This window comes from Haliotis rufescens, unplaced genomic scaffold, assembly GCF_023055435.1.
Source record: "Haliotis rufescens isolate VD_foot unplaced genomic scaffold, xgHalRufe1.0.p SCAF_4, whole genome shotgun sequence".
Lineage (NCBI taxonomy): Eukaryota > Metazoa > Mollusca > Gastropoda > Lepetellida > Haliotidae > Haliotis > Haliotis rufescens.
In genome coordinates this window covers 48,990,795-49,017,915 of record NW_025964112.1, presented here as the reverse complement: position 1 = coordinate 49,017,915, position 27,121 = coordinate 48,990,795, and the positions used below count along the sequence as shown (strand labels likewise).

Below are 27,121 nucleotides of genomic sequence, written 5' to 3'. Positions count from 1 at the left end.
CTGAATATTCCCAGCCACACCGAGTGATGGGGAACATTGTCAGCCTTGTACAGATGTTTCCTCACATGTCAATTGAAGGTCTTCACTTGGAAGCCATTTAAATCTGAAGCATTGGCTTGATAGCCTGATTCAAGACATAACTGTTACGGGCATGGGCTTTTGAATGCATATTGAAGGCACATACGCCAAATAAAAAAAAGAACACTTCAGGTAGCATGGTTCCTACAGGTATGCATGGGTCAGTGGAAGGGTTTGTTTTTAAAAAATATTTTTGTAATATTATGCTTGACATAGATGGCTTTTTTTATAACGGATGTTTCTTAAACTTGTAGGTCAAAATAGCTGCAGCAATAATAATATATGGAAATGTCAGATTTTCTCCCCAAATGGGCTTGTGGGATTCTTGACGGCTGTGAAAAAACCCATTTGGGTCACAAGTGAAACAGTGGGTTGATAGGGGCTACCTGACACACAAGAACCTATTTATCTATTTTGCCCAAAGTGTATACTTACCATATTACCTATGTTTTTAGGTTCTCCATAAATTCCAAAACAACAGGTGCCCTCTCTAAATTTCTCAATTCAAGCATTCTTTTTCTCATCAAAAGGTTGTTTTTGTGAGATGGGGGAACTGAAACTGGTGTGTGAATATTTACGCTGCATCAGTAATGTTGTAGCTAGCCGAAGCATGGTATAAAATTGAATCCAAGGAGATGCTTTGAAAATGCATATTCAAAATTGTGTAATATTTGTCAAAATGGCCACAATAATCAATTTAAGTTGTTCTTTGTATTTAGGCCGAAGATAATCAAACAGTGTTGTCGTTTGGGTTCGAATCTCATTTGATGTGTTTCGAGAAAACATATTGCGTGAACATTGATTATGCGTTTTATGTTGTGTCAATATATGAAAAGTTTGTTCTTTTATGCAGCACCCAGTAATATTCCACCTAAATGATGGCGCCCTGTAAGTAATAAAGTCTTGACCAGACTATCCAGTGATTGATATTGTGAGTAACGAACCACACATCAGGCTTGAGTGACACACAATCAACCAAGTGACCAAGCCTGACCACGATTCATTAAATCACCTTGATGACAAACATCGGTTGCTGGGGAATAAGAACAGGAGTACACAAACAGCATCTCCGTTGAATCAGGACTTTGTCTAACGGTGTTCCATCAGCATGTGCATGGATCGGTGCACAGTGAAGGACTGAGTCAATGCTCTTGAACGCTGCAATAGTCAAATAATAGTCAAGCAACAAAGAGAATTTCACCCTCACCCCAACACAGGTGAGGTGAAATTGGGTTTAACGTTTTGTCAAAGATTATTGCACTTGCATGCGCGCGTGGCTACTTGTACTAGTCCGGACCGATGCCGATTTATTGTGCTATCTCACTGAGATACCATGCCGCAGTTTAACATGAATACCCCACTCAGACACAGTATACTGACTCCGAGCCGACCAGTCCTTGTTTAAGCCCCCTAATGCCGAGCGCCAGGAATGGTAACAATAAGTACCATCTTTTAATGACTTTTGGTATGATGCGGCCGGGGATCGAACCCTGGACCTTCCGCTGTCCAACTAGACAAAGGAGGATGTCCACACCAACAGTCATGGTCCGCTTACGTCATTACGGGATACGACCACATACGACCACGTTGTCCCGCCATACGACCTATCCTGATGTAACATCATCAACAAAACCATCAAAGGTGTTGCTGAAGGACTGTTGTTTTTACAGACAAATCCAAGATGTAACATTTCCCATAGAGATGTGTCCACAGACGTCTTGGTGAGCATCATGCTCAAGCCTGCCATGGAGAGGAATCACTTTGGGGATGGTTCTGTGATATGGGGTGGGATAAGAGCATGTCACAGAACCCCTTATTTTTTTGAGCAATTTGACAAGTGTGGCCACCACTGCCACCAGCCAATTTCCATGTCATGATCAGACTTTTTTTGCTTGTAAAAGATGCCTTCCAGTGAATTTTGGAGATTTTTTTGCATAATAAAGATATGCTACTAGAACAGGGGGGCACGGGTGGCCCAGTCGTCTAAGGCGCCGCGATTCGCTGTGCAGAGTTGCGTCCCTTGGGCACGCCAGAAACCTATGATTGTGGGTTCGAATCCCGGTTCGCCCCGATTATGTTTCTAGGTTTGTCAGCACCATACCCGTGCTCGTGGGTTTCACCGAAGTGGTAAACGTCTGAGACCTGCATCACTTCGGGCTTTCCTCCCACATTAAGCTGACACGCCGTGATATAACTGGAATATTGTTAAAAGCGGCGTTAAAACCAACTCACTCACTCACTACTAGAACAGCCACAGTGAGGAGTATGACAATGTATCTTTACACAAAGTGACCATACAGCTAGCTCTCAATTGGGCTTTGATTTCAGCATGTACTGCCATTGTAAACAAGGGATAAATAAGCAAATGGAAATAGTTATACACGTTTCAGGATATTTTGTAATCACTTCAAGACATAAATCTGTCTAAGTGTGTGGATTTTTAAAAAATGAAAGCTGAAAAACAAATGTAATTTGTTGAATGGACTGTGTAAAATATACTGGACAAATATAGTTCTGGTTTGTTTTTGTTTGTTTTTTTTTTTGGGGGGGGGGGGGGGGGGGGGGAATAATCACCACACAATTTCATAAAAATACCCCCACCCAAAATATTCATGAACCCTAAGATGTTTTGAGTAGTATATGTCAATTCGTCACCTCTTGCTGGCCTGTGGCAGGGGTACTTGGATAACCGCAAGGAGCCCTGGGTAGGCGAGGTAAGGTGAAATGAGGGTTTAACATCATGTTCAAGATTGTTGCACTTATCTAGCGATGTACATGTGCATGCGAGTGTTTCCTTGTACTTGTCTTGACTAATGCCGATTTAAAACTGCTAGCCTACTGAGATACCATGCTGCACTTTAACACGAATACTCCACTCAGACACAGTATACTGACTGTGATTCCTTGTGTTATCCCATTAATCATGTTAATGCCGAACACCAGGCAGGGTAACAACAAGTTACATCTTTTGATATCTTTTGGTATGACGCAGACTGATTTCAACGCCTGCGCCACCGCCAGACACACACCCACAGCCCCCCCATCCCCTGACCTTCAGCTCTCCGGGCGGATGCTCTATCACGGAGGCTGTTAGCCCTGCCACAGGAGAGTGCCTGTGGCATTCATATCTGATCCATTTGTCTTGTGTACAATACTCAACGTACAATACTGTCAATCAAGCCACTAAGAAAGCAACAAATCATTTGTAAAAGTCAATTTTATTTAACAAATGAGACAAGGATTATAGAGGTGTTAGGTGCAAGTCAAGTGCAGTCTTTGAAAATCTGAATCCAATCTTTAAAATAACAACTTACTAATCTTCCAATCATATCCATAAAATAACATGTTCTGGTAATAAATTGTTCCCACACCTACCCAAACACACTATTTCATAGAGGGCACACAAAAATCATGTCCTGTAATAATGTAAAGAATGTAATGCACCAAATCCACACAAGTGCTACATTATTACCCCAGTCAATGGATCAGTGTGCACTTGATTTTCATTCTCAGCTCCCTGGGAAGTATACAACCCAAGCTGCCTGTGAACGCTAGGTTACCAGTCATATTACCATCTCATCCTACCAATTCCTTGGCTGAAGATGATTTTTCAACCATATGTTTGCATTGTCTTTACATACATCTCATAAATAATCAGCTTGGGTTAAAGACATTTAAGACATTTGCTCATGTTCAAATATTTTCAAAATGCTTCCTGAAAACCTGCAAATCAGCATTTTTAATACATTTTATTCATACACATACTTTTAGTTTTGTGCACACGCACATACTGAAATAGACTTTCTCTTTCATGTGAACATACCTGATATATTTCATATCAATTTCTAAACATTTTGTTCATTTCATAAATTATGCATGATCCGGTGGGCCAAATAGGTCCCATATAGTACCGTGTCCTTTAACTGTCTAAAAAAAACCAACACATTTAATATATCCACTGTTCCATGCTGCAAGTGATTGCACTGCACTGACCACTATGAACATTGTGTCTACTGGTCAAAACATTCATAGATGTCATTTAAACATAAATTTGGTGTCCACATAAGGAGTATTTGTTAGGTTACGAGAAACAAATTTTTTTGACATTATCATGGTTATTGATGCAGGTGATTAATACATATGTAATGAACCTGATCATAAAGGGAGGAAAGGAAACATGCACTTGAGTAGTAGTTTTGATTAGATACAAATTAAACAATTTGTTTCCAAAGAGATAACACGCTAAAAGAAGGTTACCATCAACTTGTATATGGTAACTACATCCAGAAGTGGCATTCATTCTCATATACTGAAACTTTGTGAACACATATTCAAATTTTGGTAATATTTGACAAAATGGCCTCAAATATCAAATTAAGTTGTTCTGTATATTTAGGCATAAGATGATGAAATGCAACAATGTCATTTTGTCATACAGTCACCATTCTTTGTCATGTCAGTCAATATTTACTGCTAACATTGTTTTCCTGTACTTCAAATAAAGATGATTCTGAATTTTCATTGTGTCAGTTTATTTTGTTGTGTATGCATCTTTAGGCATGAAACCTCAGTTTATCATGTTTGCAATGTTATTCATAACTGCTAAAACTAAAACACTTAGTGATTTTTCAATTTATAAAAGAAGTTTGAACAATTTTACAGATTAAGATTTCAGAAAGATTATGGCATGGAAATGTTTTTGCTTCCTACAAATGTCTTAGGCCAATGCTTGATAGGTATGATGTCAAAGAGCTATAATTTGAGAAAACATGCTACTCAAAAGAAGTTAAAGATCACCTGGTTCTTTCATATTACTATAGTGAGTGAGTGAGTAAGTTGTGCTTTAAGCCGCATCAGCAATATTCCAGCTATTCGCGGCTACATATTACTATAGATTAACTATAGTAATATGAAAGAATCAGGTATTCCATATCTTTTGTGTAGTATATTACAGTTCAGAAACTTAAACTGAAAATACAAAATGTATCTAGGAGTTATTTTTTTAACAATATATACAACAACCCAAACAATGCTAAATAAAGTGTAAGTACAAAAGCTAAACACTCAGAAATGTTTCTTACACCACAGATATCTGTCTATGATCATAAAGAAACAATTCAAGAAAAAGAATAAAAGAATAACGTAAGAAAGCAAAAAAATATTTAAAGATCAGTACACACAAATCTCTCTCATTCTTATTACAGATCCCACATGGTAATGTTATATACCACTCAAAAGAAGTTAAAGAACACCATATTATTTCATATTACTATATTCTGTCATGGCTTCTTTGGAGCAGTATATATCATTAGTATATTATCTTAGCTACAGACAAATCCCACAAGCACCTGCTCCCAAGTATTGCTTAATGATCTCAAAGTGCAGGGCTTCAAACTCATGGGAATACATAACGATCAAGAGACCCATTGCCTGTGACAATGGATGGCCAGGTTGGAAACACGTTGGCCAGAAAGTGAAAGGTCATTTGGTATTTTTTAATTGGTCAGTGACCTCTGGCAATCAAAAGCACAGCATATACCGTATTCGACGTAATAAGCGCCTAGGGCGCTCTCAAAATTAGAAATAGGGGGCTCTTATTAGAATGTTATTTCGGTAAAAAAAAAAACAGTTGAAAGATAAATTTCGTGGTTTATGCTGACAGCCTGAAATGTTTATGTACGACAGATATATTTTTCCAGAATTAAATGCCCATAATTAAGGGTGCATATAACACACAAGTGCTTAAATAAGTCTTGTGTACATTGATCAATCGGAAGGGGTGCTAATTGGGATTGTTCACTAGCCAATATCTTAGCAAATGTCGCCGTGGGCGCTTATTACGTCGAATACGGTATGTGTCTTTCATTGTGTTGAGGCTAGTGTTAATTCCTCTGCCAGTCATTGGACCTTTTCTTCACAGTATGTCAAAAGTTGGAGATAAAAAAATAATGCTGTTGTCCTCAACATGCTCTTGTACATGGTAGCTAGATCATAACTTGAAATATTCCTGGCCACTTTAACAAAACAATACCTATTCAAATATGTCAAATCTAAACTGACCAAATGTCCCCCCAAACAAGTCCATAACATCTTTAATCATGTTAATTGTAAATTAACGAAATGCCATCAAGTCTAAAATCAATATATTGTGGAACCAATTTTTTGTTCACAGATTAACAATACACCAGTCATTCTATTCACATAAACATGCATACATGTTTCTGGTATGACCTGCTCTTAGCTGACCGAGGGCAAAGCAGGGAAAGTCATTGTTCACTGTGTTTCTGGTATCATGGCCACCATAATGATTTCATTCTCCCCGCCACTAACTTGAAGCTGACTTGTATCGATGGTGGTGAGTATGACCTGCTCAGAGCTGACTGACGGTAAAGCAGACTCCTGTATGTATGAGTGTCCGTCCAGATGTACCACCTGAGTGTACGCCCCAATGTCTCCCTGTATAAACTGTACTTCAGTCATATCCTGCACCACCTGAACATCACACTCGTTCATCTCACTGATGCTTGCAGTTGCTTCCGCCAAAATATCCCGCCTTTGTTCCTCGGATTTAATCTTTTGGCAGGCAAACACTTCATCCAGGAAAGATGAGTGATCTATTGATGTTTGTGTGGCAATTTGATGACTGGATGATTCTGCCAAGTCTTTCTTCAATGCCTCCACCATTTCATTCTCTCTCTCTTTCTTCCTATGGTACTCCTCATGCTTTCTTACATCACATTTCCGATCAAAGCGTTTTTCACAGAGGTTACAAGCATATTTCTTCCTCTCATGTTCGTCTTGATGGGCCCTCAAATGCTCTTCTTTACCATATGCCCGACCACACACCTTACATTCAAATGGACGCTTTCCAGTATGAACTCCAATGTGGCTTTGCAGATAGCGAACACGTTTAAACTTTCGACCACAAAATCGGCAACATTTCTTATTATCACACTCTCTTAAGTGAGTAGTTTGCAAGAACATAATATCTCGGAAGTATATTCCACATCGAGGGCATTTTACTTTTTCTGGTCCTTCATGTACTTTCATATGACTCTTCAACCGCGTTTCCAACGAGAACACCTTTTCACATTCCTGACATTTAAATTTGCCCTTATGCTGCTTCTGATGGTACACCAAGTCAGATTTTCTGATGAAACATTTACCGCAGGTTTCGCATTTCAAATTGCGCTCTCCAAGGTGACGTTCCATGTGGTGCTTGTACTTGTTCTCAAGATAGAATCCCTTCTCGCATATACTACATTTATAGTTTTTGGTCTTACTGTGGTACTGGATATGGTTCTTGAAGGAGGTCCTGAATTTGAAAGATTTCCCACAGGTTTCACACTGGAATGGCTTCAAGTCTCCATGGCACAATTCATGGATCTTGAGCTCGGCATTGAAGAAGAACGCCCGCTCACAGCCTGGATGCTGACATTTATGTTTTCTGATACCAGTGTGCTTCACCTTATGTCTGTTCAGCCCCGACTTGCTGTTGAAAGACTTTCCACAGTCATCACAGAGGTAAACTTGCTTCACAGCTTCATGCGTCTGCATATGGGTATTCAGGCTACTGACCTGAGAGAAGAATCTCCCACATACTGTACACCCATGAGTCTTAGGTCCATGACACAGCTTATGTTTCTTCAACAAGCTATTTGAGACAAATCCTTTGTCACACATGTCACACTGAAAAGGTCTCTCGCCAGTGTGTTTCATCATGTGTTCTCGGAGATAACATGCCTCAGCAAATCTCTTCTCACACAACTCACATCCATAGGCCAGCTTTTCTTTTGAAATGTGCACCTTCAAATGCCTTCTCAGACCAAAATCATGATAAAAGGCTTGAGGACAAAGGTTGCATTGGAATGTTCTCTCTCCTTCATGTCTGATCATATGTCTTTTCAACTCACTTGGTACGAAAAAGCGTTTTTTGCATACAGTGCACTCATGTTTACAGATGCTGTGTTTCATAATCGTGTGTCGTCTTAGGGAATGTTGCAGTGTGAATACCTTGTCACACTGATCACAGCTGAACAGGCCACTTCTCCTTGTGGAGGCTTTCATTCTTTCCTTCTGTGCTGCTATCCTTTCAACATGCTTCTTATAAGCAAATTCTCTCAAATCATCTGACTGGGCGGTTGTCTCCTCCTTCTTGTGACTCCTTATGTGGCCTCTGAGAGAGAAGATGTTGTCGAATGTCAGACCACAAACATCACACATGGCTGTTTCCTTGTCCTGTTTCTTTCCCGTATTTTTGTTGAGAAGTTTTTCTGACTTGACCTTGGTAACGACATCCCGACTTGAATGTTTGAACTTGATAAGATGGTCTCTCAGACTGCTGGGATACTTGTACTCCTTGTCACACGATTCACATTTGTAAGTCCTACCCTTGTGACTGTTCATGTGTCTCTTCAGGAGTGAGCGTGTCCGAAATAATTTCTGACAAACTGTGCATTTGTTCGACCCAGTTTGGTTGTGAGTCCATTTGTGGTATTCCAGCTCATTGTTATTGATGTACCCCTTCCCACAAATATCACAGGTGAATGGCCGCCTGGTGGTGGGCAAGTGTGTACTGGTGTGCTTTTTGCAACTGGACATGCATTTAAAACTCTTAAAGCAAATTCTGCACTGAAATGGATTTTTTCCATCATGAAGCAGTTTATGCTGTTCCCGATTCTCCTTTGAGTGGAACTTGGCGTTGCATTGTTTGCATGGGAAACACACTTTTCCATATTTCTGATAGTGTTTGACTAGGGTCACATTAGAAAGGTATTTGCGGAAGCAAATTTTGCAACCATATTTTAACTGACTTCCTTTCATTTTGACATTTTTCACTTTACAAGTGGTATAAGCAGTTTTCTGTGTGTCCTCTGTTTCAGCTTTTTCATCATCTGCATGTTCCTCCTCTTCAACATGTTCTTCATCTATGTCTTGATGACCGCCATTCTCAAGCCCCTCACAAACAACAAGATCAAGACACTCTTTCTCAAACAAACCCAGAGTAATTTTAGGCAGATTAATTTTTCCAATCGCAGAATCATTTGCAACAGTTTCCACGCCAACACTAACATCCTCGCTTTTCAATCCCAATGACTCCCTCATCGATTTCTCAGCTTTGATCTTATGCTTAAGGTAGGTCCTTCTTTTCTTCTCCTCTCGCAATTCTTCCTTACTCCTATCCAATGGCTTAGGATCTCTTGGTGCTTTTTGAATTGGCTCTGCTGTATCCTCAGTGTAGTGGCCCTTATGGACATGAATGTGTTCCATGAGGCTTGCATACACCTTGTACATCCTGTTGCAAGTATAGCATCGGTACTTTTTCGTACTGTGATACTTCATGTGTGCGTTGAGAAGATACCGAGCACCAAATTTGGAATCACACTGATCACATGCATAGGGACGATGCTCAGCATGGATGTAGGAATGTTCTCGGAGTGAATGCTGCTCTGTAAATCCTTTCCCACATTTCATACAAATAAATGGCCTTTCATGAGGAGCCAGGTGAGTCTTCACATGTTTGTTGGCGGTTGATGGATTTGGGAAGCTTTTATGACATACTTCACAGACATATGGATGAATTCCTGAATGGGCTAATTTATGCTGCTCAACATCAGCTTGATTGTGAAAGCCAGCTGCACAGATATCACACTGCACCCGCTCTGTGCCTGCCTTGTTGATGTGACGCATAAGGTACCGTTTCATTGGGAAACTTTTATGGCAAACAAGGCAAGCATATTCTTCTTGAAGTACTTTGGCTGAACACCCAGGTGTGACTGGCACAGGAACATGTACAATTCCAGCAGAGGCTGGACTTCTGCTGTGTGAGTTTCTGGTTTCTTTATCTGCATTTTCAAGCTTAACTGGCGACTTAGCTTTATCACTTATTACTTCCTTGTTGGTAGTCTTCTTTAGGACAGTAGTCTCAACTGCAACACTCTTGTACCCAGAAACAGTCTCAATTTCATGGTCTGCCACATCTTCAGACAGGGTTGAAATATCAAAATCTGGATCATTTACTGAATTATCAAGAATTGCCTCATCTCCACTTTCATAATGAACTGAAATATCTTCCTCAAAACCAGCTTCCTTCTTTCTCTTCAAAGGTGGTGAGACTTGTGGACTATCATGATCTTTATATGCAGGTTTCCTTCCCGGCCTCTTCCCAGAGGGAGTTGAAACCTTTTTAGTTTTGCCTCCTACCTTTGGTGTAGTAACTGATGGATCTGCCTGATTAGCAGCATCAAGATTTCCAGGTTTTGTATCCTCTGTCGTTTGCCCGTTAACTGCAGTCCTCCTGAACCTACTCTTGGTAGTTCGAGATGATCTTCTGATACTACTGGAAGGAGTAGAAATTGCAACTGGAGAAGTGAAGGATGCTGCTGGTGGTGTCACTACATCAGATTCTACAGCATCACTTCTCTGAGTTGTACCAACACATGGTGTTGATACTTCCTCATGAGGTGGCCCTGGTGTTTCAAGAGCAGGTCCTGTATCCAACGGTTTTATATCAATATCATCAATTCTTGTAAGTACAATCTTTGGCATCAACTTTATATGGTCAAGTGGACACAGAGTGTCATATGAACTCTGCAATGTTTCGGTTTTCTCCGGCAAATCGGATGATCTGGGCAATGTTTCGTCTTTCTCAGGTAGCTCAGATGATGTATGCAACATTTCATCTTTCTCAGGCAGATCAGATGAGCTATGCAATGTTTGGTCTTTCTCGGGCAGATCAGATGATCTGTGCAACGGTTGGTCTTTCTCTGGCAGATCAGATGCTCTATGCAATGTTTCATCTTTCTCAGATAGATCAATACTTCCATCTACTTTATGTTCCTCCGTTAGCTTCAATTTCTTCCTTGGTCTTCCACGTTTCCTTTTTTGTTCAGTATTAGGTGCATCTGCATGGCAGTTGTAACAGAGATTCTTTTTCTCAATGACACTAAACACCAGCTCAAGTTGTCGATCGAGGCAGATAAGGTCTTTTCCACATGAACTACAGCCATTACAGACATTCCTTTGGATGACACCCACACCAAAGTTACTGCACTTGATTATTCCTGTCTTGACCAAATCTATAAAAGATGGTTTCTGATCCTCTTCTACGTGGACTGCAACTTTTAGCTCAATGTCATGGTCACCAAGGACATTGGTCTCCTGCAGGACACAACTCAATGAAGAAGCTAGAATCTTCTGAACATTACCAGCCATTGTGGATACCTTGCAAGTCAGTTTTCCCTTTTAAATCTGTAACAAGATACATACAATGAAGTCATTTGGCATACAAGGATTTCTGTCATGCTATCATTTAGGCCAAAAGTAATTTGAAAGTTTGTGACATTTTTTTAGTTGAATTACTTACTCACTGCATCCAAAAGAAGTGCTGCTATGTGGTTATTATGTGTAATATCAATTTGTAAGATCAATTTTGCATTAGACCATACTCTTTACATTACCAATAACTGTTAGAGAGTACACATTGTATCTGTGAAGATCTGGGTTAGAATAGGTCTTCAGCAGCCCATGCTATGTCATAAGAGGGAACTAATTGGGATCGGGTGGTCAGGCTCGCTGACTTGGTTGATGCATGTCATTGTATTCCAATTGTGTAGAGTGATGCTCATGATGTCCATCACTGGAGTGTAGGTTCAGACTCAATTACTTACAGACTGACGTCATGTAACTGGAATATAACTGGAGTGCAGAATAGACAACAAACTGAGTACACATTGTACATGATGTAAGAAGTTGATAACATCCCAGATACAAATATCATGTGTTGATAGTTTAACTGAAAAACATACATACTGTTTTCTCTAAGCTATCAGATTAGTTTGTGAGTTTTGAGTCTTAAGGTTAAAAATTGAAATTAAATATCAAACTTTGTTCCTAAATTGTTCCTCTTATGAAACTGTCAATACATCTACAGCAGTGACAATCATTTTACAATGTAACTGAGCAATTCAGGGGATATGAAATCCTGCCCTAACTAATCTCTCTGAAGTAAATACAGTTTTTAACATGGTAGTTGCAGATTCGTATGTACATATTAGATATTGGTTAAAATACATGAACAAGATTTACAGAATGTTTACTGTTTGACTTGCTTACTTTTCACTTGAGACAACATGGAATAATGTTATAGGGTTTTGACAACTGGCCCACTGGACAAATGACCATGAAATATTAACTGGTTCATAGACTGAATGTTGAGTGAGTGAGTGAGTGAGTGAGTGAGTGAGTGAGTGAGTGAGTGAGTGAGTGAGTGAGTGAGTGAGTGAGTGAGTGAGTGAGTGAGTGAGTGAGAGTGAGTGAGTGAGTGAGTGAGTGAGTGAGAGTAAACCACTTTAGTGAAACCCACAAGCATGGGTACTTGAACCCATGATCATAGGTTTCTGGTGCGCCCAGGGGATGCAACTCTGCACAGCGGATGGTGGCGCTTCAGACGACATGTCCCTCACTTCATAATTGGATGAATCTAAACCTTCAATATGTTTGGGGTGGTCGATATAACTGGTACAGCATTCCCATTTACTGGCAATTACCATTTTTTACCGGTAAAATTAGCCCTGGACCGGTAATTCATGTGACAGCCAGTCCCTTGTGGACCGGCAAATAAAGTACCTTATAAATCTTTGTTGTTGAACAAAACATCGGTGATATTCATATAAGTACATTTTTCGAACAAAGTCAGCTTGTCTGTTACCACAATTTTTAGCGACTTCGTCTCGAAATATTAAAAAAAGAGAGAAATTTGTGTGAATGACGTTTAGATCTAATTAAGTTACTTCAGAGATGATATTTTTGCACTGAACATGATGTTGAAAGAATTAAAACCAAATAATTTTCATACCTTTTCTTATTTGTAGAAAGTCGGACTGGCAAAAATTAGAGGGGACTGGTAATTTTTAGAGTTGCCAGTCCACACTGTTCAAGATATTGCACTTATATAGTGACTGGCAACCACATGTAGGCCTCGGTGTGTACTAGTTGGGAATAATACTGGTTTTATAGTGCAAGCTGAATGAGGTACCATGCCAGAGTTTAATATGGACATCCCACTCACTTACACAGTATAATGAGGCCAACAGTCCTTGTTTTAGTGCCTAAAAGGGACAGGTTGTTAACTGTTTTTAAGCTTTGTTTGTAAACAATAGCCAATGACCCCTGAGTTTATTCTGCTCGCCTTATTCCGTTTCTGCTCCAGTGACCACACCTAGGCCTAAAATGTGACCTGACTTTTCCTCTTGTTTGTAAACAAATGCACTCATTCTGAAGTAACATGGAATGGAACGATATAAGCCATACAGTGTGCCTTAGATATTGTTTTGCATTACTAAATAGATATACTACTACAACTGCGACAGTGAGGTGTATGACAATATCGCTAGCTTTCAACAGGGCTTCAATGACCAGATGTCGAGGATAAATATGCAAATAAAAATATTTTTCATGTTTTAGGACATTTTCTCAATGAAAGTTCAACATTTCATGACATTTTTTATTTTCTCAATAAAGGTTTATCTTTATTGAGAAAAGTTTATCATTATCTAAATGTGAAGACTTGTCCAAAAAGACACAGATGTTAAACACATGAATGGACTGTGTAAGATGTGACAGAGGTATTCAGGTGGCCGCAAGGAGTGAGTGAGTGAGTATGGTTTTACGCCGCTTTTAGCAATATTCCAGCAATATCACGGCGGGGGACACCAGAAATGGGCTTCACACATTGTACCCATGTCGGGAATCGAACCCGGGTCTTCGGCGTGACGAGCGAACGCTTTAACCACTAGGCTACCCGACCGCCCCTGGCCGCAAGGAAATCTGGGTAGGAGAGTGATTGGCTTCATATGACTGGGGCATATTTATCTTGTAATCGAGGCTTTGATAAACACTGGCTTCTTGGTTGGTTGGTTTGTTGTTTAAAGCCGCACTCAGCAATATTCCAGCTATATGACGGCGGTCTGTAAATAATCGAGTCTGGACCAGACAATCCAGTGATTGACATCATGAGCATCGATCCACACAATGGGGATCGATGACATGTATCAACCATGTCAGCAAGCCTGACCACCCGATCCCATTAGTCGCCTTTTACGACATGCATATTCGCCTTTTACGGCAAGTATGGGTTGCTGAAGACCTATTCTACCCCGGAATCTTCACGGGCCTAATCCAATCAAGCTGACAATTAGTTTTTTCTAACTGAGTCGTAAGAATAACACAATAACTTTCTCTTCAATTTGCCTCGATTAAAAAACAAGACTGAAGCCAGTTTACTCTGCACAAGACTTGTGTTGTCGGCTTCGCTGTGCGGAACGTTTGGGTTTGAGGACTCAATCAGGCATGTGACGTCAGACTCGGAAATTATTTCATGCACACAGAACCATCCACATACGGTTCCTTTTGTAGGGTTATCTATATTATATATGACTATGGTTAGGTGCTCTACCGCCTAAACATTACTAGCTCTGTTATGCATGGCTGCAGAGATGTGAGAGTGATCTCCCTCCTATCATTGACATTGTGGAGGCTGTATACTCAACACTCAGTACAATAAACCTACTATCTTCGAACTATATATATTGTGGCATATTGAGAAGACATAACACCTTTGATACCAAACACCAGGCAACAACTAAGTACACAACCTGTGAAGATCCACGGAAGAATAGGTCTTCAGCAACCCATCCTTGGGTGAAAATCTCAACACCGTAACAATTTCCCACTTGACCTGTCCATCAGTAGTTTGTTTGCAGAAATGCATTTTAAGATATTTGATTTCCCTTTCATGACTATTCATAGGTAGATTACCGTCCTTTCTTCAAATGTAAAATGCTAAAGAAATGTATTTTCAAGTTAATATTTGTTTGTTTATAAGCAAATATTTTTCTGGATTTACTTAAAACATGGCTGTCCCTCAAATGGACCAGAATAAAAAATAATACCTAAACTATATCTAAATATTATAAAAATGTAACAAATTTTGTTTATCAGACTCTCAAATGAACATTAATTACATGTATCCTATCATTATTATCTGAAAAAAAGAAGAGTTTGGAATCTTGCTGCCATGGAAGCGTAAAAAAATAAAAATTTCTAAAATTTCTAAATAGCAAAAGTCACCAGTTCAGCATGTACCTGACAAACCTGCAAAGTTATGCTCCGGAAACGAACCCTACCCTCACAGAACCTAAGTCCATCTTGATGCCATGGAAACGTTCAGCATGTACCTGACAAACCTGCAAAGTTTCAAGAAAAAATATTGAATGGTTTATGAGTTATGCTCCGGAAACGAACCCTACCCTCACAGAACCTAAGTCCATGTTGTTGCCATTGAAACGTAAAAAATAAAAATTTCTAAAATTTCTAAATAGCAAAAGGCACCAGTTAAGCATGTACCTGACAGACCTGCAAAGTTTCATGAAAAAGTATTGAACGGTTTATGAGTTATGCTCCGGAAACGAACCCTACCCTCACGGAACCTAAGTCCTTCTTGTTACCATGGAAACATAAAAAATACAAATTTCTAAAATTTCTAAATAGCAAAAGGCACCAGTACAGCATGTACTTGACAGACCTGCAGAGTTTCATGAAAAAATATTGAATGGTTTCTGAGTTATGCTCCGAAAACGAAACGTGACGGATGGTGCCCATTTCTTTGTTGGGCGGGGGATAAAAAAGAACTGCGCTATGGGAGATAACTCTCATACGCTTCCTCATTTGGCAACATGTGTATGAAGATCATCTGTTGGTGATAGATAGATGCCACATTTATGTACAATGTTCAAGCCAATGACATCAAGATGTCTCTGTTAAGTACAGTATGTTTTCTAAGCCTCAACTCTGTTACACTGTCTATAGATCTATATCTCATTCTAATTTACTTCACTTTTCCAAGATAAATCAGTTTGTAAGATCATGTTAGCAATGAGTATTTTAATTTCCATAAAAAGCAAAGCATGGTGGGATATGTGCCATATATAGTAAGGTTTCTCAACTCCGTTACACTCAACTCTGTAATGCTGAACAGCGTAACGGAGAGGAAAAATAAGTACATCTGCACAATTTCGATAGTTATTGCCAGTACATAGCTTTGTTTTTCTTCAAGAATTCTTTTTTTTTTAACCTTATACCTGACAAATAATTTTCCCACAGTCAGTTATAAGAATTAGTCACTCAGACTACTCTGATGTTTCTGATGAACAAGATGTTATGACCTGCGCTAAATGTGGATTTTCTACTATTGATAGTTCTCACTCAGACAGTGTACTAATTATTGAAGACAAAACTGTAGTTTTTCACATTGATGGGAGTGACTGGACAGTGTTGATGTTGTGATTGATCTGGAATTTGATCATTACAATTGTGAGTTTAGTAACTATATTATAGTGATCTAAAAGGGCATTATAAGCAGCTGTGTGCTTATTTATTTATTTATTTCAACGTCTATACAAAGGGTTGAACATTAGAAATTTAGTAGACCCACTTTTGTATGCCATCACTGCAGTAACTGGCTTATAATCCATGAGTACCAAAGTCCTAACAAGTAACACAATTCAGTACAAGTATTTTCACATTTCATCTCAAAAGGGATGAAAAGGTTGTTATTTTATGCTACAGAGCAATAACAAAATATATGAGTAATTACTCCGTTACAACAAACTCAACTCTGTTACGTCAGGATTATTTTTATAGATGATTTCTTTTGACGATTGACAAAAAAGTTTGTTGTTTTTATGAGTTTTAACATCAGATTAGGATTAATGGTAATATATGTTGTGACAAAAGATGAAAAATACTATATTTTGGATACTGTCTTTCATGTAAATGACTTTGTTATCTAGGCAACCTTTTGAAATATTGAGGGAGCACTTACAAATGTCCAATCATACATTTTATTTAGCCAGTTTCCATTTGTATTAACACTGAATTGTATTCACACTTAATGTTAATTGTTGAATATGATTTTATATCAGACCCGTGAAGATCCGGTGTAGAATAGGTCTTTTTTAGCAACACATCCAAGGTTGCCGTAAAAGGCGAATGTGCTTGTTGTAAGAGGCGACTAACAGGATCGGGTGGTCAGACTCACTGACTTGTTTGACGCGTGTCCCAATAGCGTGGATCAATGCTCATGATGTCAATCACTGATCCAGACTTGATTATTTACACTGCCGTCATATAGCTGGAATATTGCTTAGTGCGAAATTAAACAACAAACAAACAAACAAAACTAAGTACACATTTTGTTGGGTTTATCTCACAATGATTCACGATGTGCAGTAAAGGGACCTATCAATTGTTTCATAATTGATATAGGCAAGTGCCATGATTAGTAAATATCACCATGTGCGTTTGTTATGGTTGGAGCGTGGACAAACCACAGCACTCGATGCCATCGAGTGCGGAGATTTTTTGTTTACTTCTGTGACAAACAGCCGTGACTGAGCCAATCTTTTGATAAAAATCACTCGATATAAGTACAAAATTGAAAAAAAAAATGAAGGTTTAATTGTGTCATGCAGGGCGTTGGTGGAGGGAGGTGGGGAGGTATTGTGAACATGACATGCATACATTTTCATTTAATGTAAATGATACAGCCGATTTCAACTTTGGCTAAGATGACGTGACGTATACCTTGTCATATATATATATATATATATATATATATGTGGGTCCGGTGTTTCATTAATATTACTTTCCTGCTCCAGGGGGCTGGGCATTTCTTAGAAGTTTTTGGAACACAAATTAGACAAAAATGTGTTTTGGATAACAACTTCTTTATTATACTGTTATGGGGACATTTTGTCATAGAATCTTATACCGTTGTCAAGCAAGACGGAAAGGGGCCTATCAGGTCTCATCAGGTTTCATGTTTAGCCTACTCACGGACGTATATACACGTCTTTGGCCTACTTCATGTTGTGTGCAAGTCAACCAGGTCATTGACATTATTAAATTATTACACAGGTAACTGTGCATAATTGTTCAACCTAATAACACAGATGACTGAGTGATTGTGTGCGACCAGAAGTAGAGCCTACAACTACAAGTAGTTCGTCATTCCGAATACGCACAATGCCAATCTGGCGTTTTGATAGCCGCCATCTTGATCACAGTGTTCGGAAAATGCGATTTTGGAACAGTACCAATTCATGTGATTACCGCGTAACAAGTGGTTAACTTACAAGAATGTTATTTTGCATTATATTTTTATGTCTTAACTGTGTGCAAGTACAACCGTATGCATACCTTTCTTGGTGTCATTTACATCTACATTTTAGCTTTGTTACTTCCTCAATTGCATCAACGCCATTGAGGGCAGCCCTCTGCATGGTTTTAAGCCTCTGTTTGGACTCTGCGCTCGAAGATTGCCGAACTTATCCGATTTGTTCCGCATGCATTTTTACAAGGGAGATAACTGTATCAATATGTTTGGTATCAACCCTCTAAATATCTTTTCAAACGTGGTTATGCCAAACTTTAAGTCGGAGCACGGACGTATATACGTCTTTGGTCGGAGGTAGTGTGCATTTAATATTCAAACAATTTGAGTCTGTTAGCAAAATTATAATCAATGTTAAAAAATATTATTTTTGTTGAAAACATGACAGTGATGTCATAAAGGCCTAGGGGCCTACCACAAGCTTCAGTCCACCATTTTTAACCAAGATATACCAATAGCTCTTGCTTGCAAACTATTTAAAACATTAATCGAGCCAGTAATTTTATATAATAGTGAAATCTTGGGTGTAGAATCAATCCTCCCGAACAACTTTGATTCATTTATCTTATAATACTTCAGAACGCTTTTACAGAAAGTACATATTTGGTGAAAAAACGATTAGGATGGGTTTACCAGCTAAATCTATTCTTAGGAAAACACAATTTGAGTATTTCAGCTTTCCTATCACCAATATTCAAAGAGACAATCAAATCTTAATTCAACTCCCTCTTCAAGGAATCTCTTCAAGATGTAAATACAACAAGAGGCACAGGAAACAAACTTAGGACATATAGGATAGTTAAAAATGAAATAAAATTAGAACCCTATCTCAGTCACTAAGATTAAGTAACCATAAATTAAATATTGAACTTGGAAGACACACAAAGCCACCAACCCCACTACATCAGAGGCTATGCTCTACATGTTCAATCATTGATAACGAAAAACATTACTTACTTCACTGTATTAAACACACTCGAGAAAGAAATATACTCTTTGAAAAATTATCCAGACAAAATGTAAATGTAAATGTCCACAGTCATGAAGATAAATTATTTCAATACGTAATATTGATTATTTTGTTTTTGTATGTGTCTACAGGAATGTAAATTATGTATGTCTGTATATATGTATATATAAATCATAATGTCTTGTCTTTTAAAATTGCATCTGTCCCGTAATGGAACGTTTCTGCAAATAAATATTATCTTATCTTATCTAAATGATTTGGTTGTCATCAAAAGAGAAATGTTTCATACCCAGTGCAAGAAGTAGGTGAGAGAGTGAGTGTGATTGGACACTCGCATATTGTACCCATACTAGGATAATCAAACCCGGATTTCAGGCATAAGGAGCGAACGCTTAACCACTTGGCTACTATATCGCTCTTTAATCCGAGGAAGAAGGAAATGAATGTATTGTTATACATTATTATAGTGAACCTTTCTTAGGTGGGGATAAAAAATACAAGAAACCGCTCCGCAAGTGGTATGCTGAGAGCACCACCATTACGTAACTGACCCATGTGGGTTGGAATTGGTTTTCAGCAACCCATGCTTGTCGTAAGAGGCAACTAACGGGATCCGGTGGCCAGACTCGCAGACTTGGTTGATGCATGTCTTTATACCTCAGATCGATGCTCATGATGTTAATCACAGGGTTGTTTGGTCCAGAATCGATTATTTACAGACCGCCGGCATGTAGCTGGAATGTTGCTGAGTGCGGCGTTAAACAACAAACAAAGAAACAAACAACTTGATTGACACTGTAAACACTCTGCGTATTGTTTTACAGCATTCTCGTTCATCCAGTATATTATATCGTCATTCTATCATATAGGATTTTTAAAAATAAAAAGAAGGAGATATGATATACTGGATAATCCAGAATGCTGTAAAACAAAACGCAGTGTATACAGTTTACAGGGTGGTCTTACAGTAAGTCATCCACTTAGGTGAGTGAGTGAGTATAGGTTTTACACCTCTTGTATAGCAATATTCCAGCAATATCACGGCAGAGGACACCAGAAATGGGCTTCACACATTGTACCCCCGTGGGGAATCGAACGCTTTAACCACTAGGTATTGGTTGATCCAAGGTGTGTGTGTGTGTGTGTGTGTGTGTGTGTGTGTGTGCTGTGCTGTGCTGTGCTGTACAAAGTATCCCGTCAAATTATGATAACTCGGAAGCATGGTTTCCAGATCAAGGTGTAAGTGGGGCGAAACTACCATTGTACCAGAAAAGCGATTGCTTACACCTAACAAAAGAGCACATTTTTTTACACCTAAAAAAACACATTTTTGGGTTAAGTAAACCTCAATTTATCATCTATGCAGGATCTTTTTAATTCAAACTCTACACGGTCTAACATGATATTTATTGTCTAAGTTAAAAATCGGATTTTTTTACGCACACGAATGAACTTGTAAAAATACACAAATGTAATAGCGATTCGTATTAATGTTTAAATTTCATTTGTCATCTTAGATATTTCTTGAATGAACGTCGAATAATGTGTGGGTGTGTTCCCACACGTACATATAATACTAAAATAAATTAACAATATTTGTTACAAATACAATCTAACATAAACCCTCCAAAATGCTGGAAATAGCGTTTATCATGAGCATCTAATTATTAAAAATTAATTTCTGGGGGATCATGCCCCCATACCTAGCGGGCCCTCGTAAATTTAGTTTTTCCTACAGTTAAAATTAGCAAAGTTTCGCCCCTGTCAACCATAATGTATTCTGTGTAGTGAAAGGGCACGCCAGAAACCTATGATTGTGGGTTCGAATCCCGGTTCGCCCCAATTATGTTTCTAGGTTTGTCCGCACCATACCCGTGCTCGTGGGTTTCACCGAAGTGGTAAACGTCTGAGACCTGCATCACTTCGGGCTTTCCTCCCACATTAAGCTGACACGCCGTGATATAACTGGAATACTGTTAAAAGCGGCGTTAAACCCAACTCACTCACTCACTGTGTAGTGAAACCACATCTGAGCGGAAGGTCCGTGGTTCGATCCTCTTACCGCGTCACACCAAAATACGTTAAAGTTGTGGGTTTTTTGTTGTTGTTTAACGCCGCACTCAGCAATATTCCAGCTATATGACGGCGGTCTGTAAATAATCGAGTTTGGACCAGACAATCCAGTGATTGACACCATGAACATCCAAAGATTTGTACTCGTTGCCCTGTGCTCCGCATTACACATTCCAACAAGGATTGGTCAGACCGAAGTCTCTATCATATATATTGCGTTTGTGTTGGGTATCGGGGTTAAACTGCGACATGGTATCTCGGTGAGCCAGTGCTATAAAACCGACATACGTCCGGACAATTTTACAAGCAGACACATACGTGCTTGCACGTCGCTATATATGAGAAATAATCTTGAATGCGAAAGCAGACCACATTTCATCCCATCTCTGTGCATTGATAAATGCGAATAATGAAATATCAGGAAAGGTACAAATAAGATGTGAGTGTTCCTGGCATGGTGAGTATCAGATGTAGGCTGTAGCATAAATGCCTTTGCATGAACGCAAATCTATTATTATCATCTGAGGACGTAGACGTCATCCAACGTGGTCGGTATCAGCATCTTCGCTGATGTCTCAAAGTCATCTTGACCTTTGAACCACCGCACTGGCGGACCCAAAGTGAGTATTATGTCGGGTAAAGCAATGAACCCATATGTGGAATTGAACCCTACTCACTCACTCAATAGTCACTAGGTTAGATACTCACAAAAACAATGTTATGGTTACTGACGCATGTTTCAGGTTTTTTATGTCATTTTAAAAAATGCCCGTGAAGATTCCGGGGTAGAATAGATCTTCAGCAACCCATGCTTGCCGTAAAAGGTGACTATGCTTGTAGTAAAAGGCGACTAACGGGATCGGGTGGTCAGGCTGGGTGGTCCAGACACGATTATTTACAGACCGCCGTCATATAGCTGGAATATTGCTGAGTGCGGCGTTAAACAACAAACCAACCAACCAACCATTTTAAAAACAAACAAACTTGGCTGGCCTGCTAATTGCGCCGAGGCTGCTGTCAAGTCAGCGCCGCAGAATGGTCGGATAGCCCAGTGGTTAAAGCGTTCATCCGTGGGTTCTATTCTCCACGTGGGTGGAATGTGTTAAGGACATCCATGGTATCTCTCGTCGTGATTGGTCAAATATTGACAAAAGCTCACTCTTTAACCCCCAAACAATTCATAGTTACCCCGCCTATTTTACACGTTCCCAACCAAAGGACAAGTGGACGGTCGCTCTACCGAAGAACCGTTCAGGCACAAAATCCACTAGCGTGTGGCGACCTGTAAACTCGTTCATCCAGTCACTACTGTGGGTTTGTCAGTGGATAAACGGGGTCAAACACCTATCCTGAAATCGCTTTACCTGACTGTATTGGAAAGAGTCAACATAATCAGAGGTAAGGATATCCGGACGTGAAAATTTGTAATTGTGACAACATTTCTGTGATCACAGGCACACAGGGACCAAAGTGGGTACCATGACAGCCGTTTGTCACCGGGTTTTATGTCCCCTGGAGTCACACGATGAATACGACAGGTATTCAAAATTGTAAACACGACATGAACTGAATTACTAAAATAGATTTATGAGAACCGGCTTTTGTGTGTTCTATGACATGATTCTTTGTGATATAAGTTGAAGTTTAACTATGTCACTAATGTTGTATTTGGTTATTGAACAGGATATTGCTCCAGAAATATTCGAATTAAACAGGTTAACTGGACGTTTTAAAGTAAATTCTATCATGAACAACACGAAAATGCGAAGGTCAGAAGACAGCTTGTTCACGGATGTGATTGTGTTGAAAATTTGAATTGTCTCCTATTATTCTATCCACTGTTGTGATGGTTAATGACTGGACTCATTAAAATATAATTTAACATTTATATTGTATTTTTTGTCATGGGATAACATTACACTGAAAACAAGTGTTTCGTCCAGGTTAATATGTCCTATGGCAAGAAGTGCACTGGTAGATTTAGATTGAGACAGGGTGCAGTAAGTGCAAACCCAACCTTGTCATATAGTCCCTGTCATGTGTTTTTGTTCACTTCATGACTAGGGTAGTGTGCTCTCCTTTATCAAATTCCCGGATCTGCCTCTTTCGATCGAAGGAATTTCAGGTACGCCATTGACATAGAGTTACAGCTTTGCATTAACTGGCTATTCCAATATAAGGGCATTACCTCCCACCAACAGTATCAGGCACATGCTGGTTGCTTATGGTTATGGTAACTTCAGTGTTACAGTGAGTGAGTTGGGTTTAACACTGCTTTTAACATTATTCCAGTTATATCACGGCGTGTCAGCTTAATCTGGGAGGAAAGCCCAAAGTGATGCAGGTCTTAGACATTTACCACAGCGGTGAAACCCACAAGCACAGGTATGGTGCTGACAAACCTAGAAACATAATCGGTGGTAACCGGGATTTGAACCCACAATCATAGGTTTCTGTGGTGCCCAAGGGATGCAACTTTGCCTCCCTTCAGTGTTATAAGTATGGATTGTATTCCATCTTGGACCTCTATGTATTCAGTTTTATGGACTGATAATCTGATGTAGGTTTGACTTTGCCAGTTGCCATTCAGTGATGGTTGTAATTTTACACACATATTCTTAAAATAAATCTCGAAGTGGTTGTATTCAGTTTTATGGACTGATAATCTGATGTAGGTTTGACTTTCCCAGTTGCCATTCAGTGATGGTTGTAATTTTACACACGTATTCTTAAATAAATCTTGAAGTGGTTGTATATTTCCATCTAAACTCAAATGCTTGGTGCTGGAAATCATGTCATATACGACAAGTATGACTTTTGAAGGGTCACTGTGTTGTCTGTTTATGGATGCAGGAAGGTGCAGGAAAGCATGAAATATTCAACTGATGTCATAACACATTATATCAAATATGCTGTCATATGCTGCAGTGATCTATTGTGGAGTAGAGTAATATATGCTGTTATTTCTCCCACGTAGTTACCAAGTCATACACAGTTGTTTGCAACATGTTCATTTGTCCTGTTTGCATAGATACAGATGTTACATTGTTGCAAAAGTAGGATTTCATATTGAGATATGACACTTAATTCACAGGTTCAGTTCTTGTCTATAGTCCCCATACGATGTCATTTGTTCTAATTTGTAAATAAACTGCCCCATCATGAAACATCTCACTTCTTAAACCATTGTTTGCAGGTAATATCTGATGCATTATGACATGAGCAGTGTAAAACCGTTGTTTGCAGGTAATATCTGATGCATTATGACACGAGCAATGTAAAAAACATTGTTTGCAGGTAATATCTGATGCATTATGACAGCAGCAATGAAAAACCATTGTTTGCAGGTAATATCTGATACATCATGACAGCAGCAATGTATTATCACAATCATGAGAAATAATAAGAAAATATCTTTATGAACCAAAAACAAGTGTGGATTCTGCAGTGACTGATGAAAGAGTATACTATAGAAAGCAGCAATTAACATTGAACATTAACAGTTGCAGAGTTTTGCCAGAGCCATTAATATTGCATCCTGTGAATGGGTGAACTAATTTACATTACGAGTCATGGGTGATGCGAAATGTCAGACTGTTTGAATCAATAAAACTAATAAAGCTTGTAGATTACATGTTACATGTAAATGACATTTCGAATCCAGTAAGAATAACACTACACTATTAATCATTGATTATCTAACACTGGAATCCCTCATCTATAATAGTCTAACAGTTGCATGTGCAATCATATGACATCAGTAAAAGATTTGGAAATCAAGTGAAGCCAACACTAGTGAGTGAGTTGGGTTTAACGCCGCTTTTAACAGTATTCCAGTTATATCACAGCGTGTCAGCTTAATGTGGGAGGAAAGCCCAAAGTGATGCAGGTGTCAGACGTTTATCACTTCGGTGAAACCCACGAGCACGGGTGTGGTGCTGACAAACCTAGAACCCACAATCAGAGGTTTCTGGCGGAAGCCAACACTAATTAGACAGCCAGGGACTCCCATCTTCATGCCTTGGACCCCCCCAAATGTATTACTGAAAGTCCACTGGACTCAAAAAGAGACAAACTGGTTGATCTCTGAAGTTTAGTAAAATCTCCATTTTTCTTCCCATCTAATATGTTTTCAATACAAGTCTCTTTTAATCACAGTTATGTGTTTGAGAAATGAAATATTGTGTCACTGTAGAATATATTTTCTGAAACTATTGTAATAGTGTGGTGTTCTATGTCCATACAATTGCAAGAGTGAAAATAGCCCCAAACACGACCCTATATTAAACTATATTTTCAACAGGGTTAGCATGTATGAAATCTAAAAAGAAAAGAAATATATTCAGGTCCACATGGTTTGTGTAACCTACCAAACTAATACTTAGGTCACAGATCTGGAGAAGCACATCATCCCAAAATTGTGTCCCTGTCTCGAAAATCTATCTCAATATGACCAGTGATAAGAGGTGAAGAATGAACTCTGTACTAAGATTAGATAATAACTTGGTTAGTGATGACAGCTCCCAGTTTAAAGGGCTTGTAGAAGTAGAATTGAGATAAAGACCTGGTTACATATGCCTGTTGTCCCACAGCCATAGCACATGGAGATGAAGGTGGGCATAGTGGTTGAAGTTGTTGCATTGAGTGAGTGAGAGAGTTGGGTTTAATGCCGCTTTTAACAGTATTCCAGTTATATCGCGGTGTGTCAGCTTAATGTGGGAGGAAAGCCGGAAGTGATGCAGGTCTTAGACGTTTACCACTTCGGTGAAACCCAAGAGCATGGGTATGGTGCTGACAAACCTAGAAACATAATAGGGACAAACCGGGATTCGAACCCACAATCATAGGTTTCTGGCCGAAGCCAACACTAATTAGACAGCCAGGGACTCCCATCTTCATGCATATTTCCAGATTCATCCAACAGTTATACTTGGTGTTTCAATGACAGACAGGTGCTTTTGAGCTTCATCAAAGTATTGGGGCAGTGGGGTAGCCTAGTGGTTAAAGCATTCGCTTGTCACACTTCAATTGACCCGGGTTCAATTCCCCACATGGGTACAATGTGTGAAGCTGTTTTCTGCTGCCTCCCTGCGATTATTCGCTCTATAACAGGGGATGTAGCATCACACAGATAATCAGATAATCGCATGTTTTCAAGAGAAAATTGTCTTTTATAAGTGAATGAGATGTTTTACAGTTGGTCGTGTGATTAGAGAGAAAACTACAAATGTTTCTTAAGTGTCCGATAAACCCATAACACGGGGATATGTCTATGATCTGTATCACTTTGTCTACTTGTGTGTTCTTTAGTCCAACACTCAACAGTTTTCCTGCTTTATGATGCAGGCCTGCAAATAATTGAATCTGGACCAGACAAACCAGTGATTAACATAACGAGCAAGTTCCACCCTGTTGGATACAATGACATTTATCATACCTCCATGTCAGAGTGATGAGATCTGATTGGTCCACGTGATCTTGATAAAAAACTGTGTATCCAACCTTTGAGGGGAATAAAATTCTCAGTGGGGGAATAAATCACTTATACCCCGCCATGTGCAAGTCAGGCTGCAGGTGGATTACTGAGGGACAGAATAAATCCTTTATATCCGGCTTCAAAGCAAAAAGCTGCACGCTTTTCCCGAGTCAATGAAAATCATGTGACAAAGCACAAGTTAACCTCAGCTCAATCGAACTGCTGTTTTCTATCAATTTTGAATTTGTTTGAATTATTTTACAATGTCATTTTAAAACATGTCGGTAAGATA

General features: G+C 39.2%; 2 protein-coding genes across 13 annotated transcripts in view; one reads left to right on the top strand and one right to left on the bottom strand.

Annotated features, from left to right (window-relative positions):
- Window positions 1-18,463, bottom strand: part of LOC124152567 — a 52,400-nt gene extending 33,937 nt beyond the window's left edge. Inside the window, exons 1-2 of the mRNA XM_048381588.1 lie at window positions 18,337-18,463; window positions 6,353-11,328 (exon numbers count right to left, since the gene is read on the bottom strand). Coding sequence (XP_048237545.1) covers window positions 6,353-11,292 — 4,940 coding nt within the window. The 5' untranslated portion in view covers window positions 11,293-11,328; window positions 18,337-18,463. The remainder of the gene's footprint in view (window positions 1-6,352; window positions 11,329-18,336) is intronic.
- A 4,214-nt stretch (window positions 18,464-22,677) lies between these two features.
- Window positions 22,678-27,121, top strand: part of LOC124151632 (myosin-IIIb-like) — a 161,475-nt gene continuing 157,031 nt past the window's right edge. For 11 of the 12 annotated variants that reach the window (XR_007218105.1, XM_048382175.1, XM_048382174.1 and 8 more), the window contains exon 1: window positions 22,774-22,891. The gene's annotated coding sequence lies outside the window, so the exon portion shown is untranslated. Of the gene's footprint in view, window positions 22,752-22,773; window positions 22,892-27,121 lie in introns of those variants that run through there. The other variant, XM_048382170.1, reaches the window with a different exon arrangement.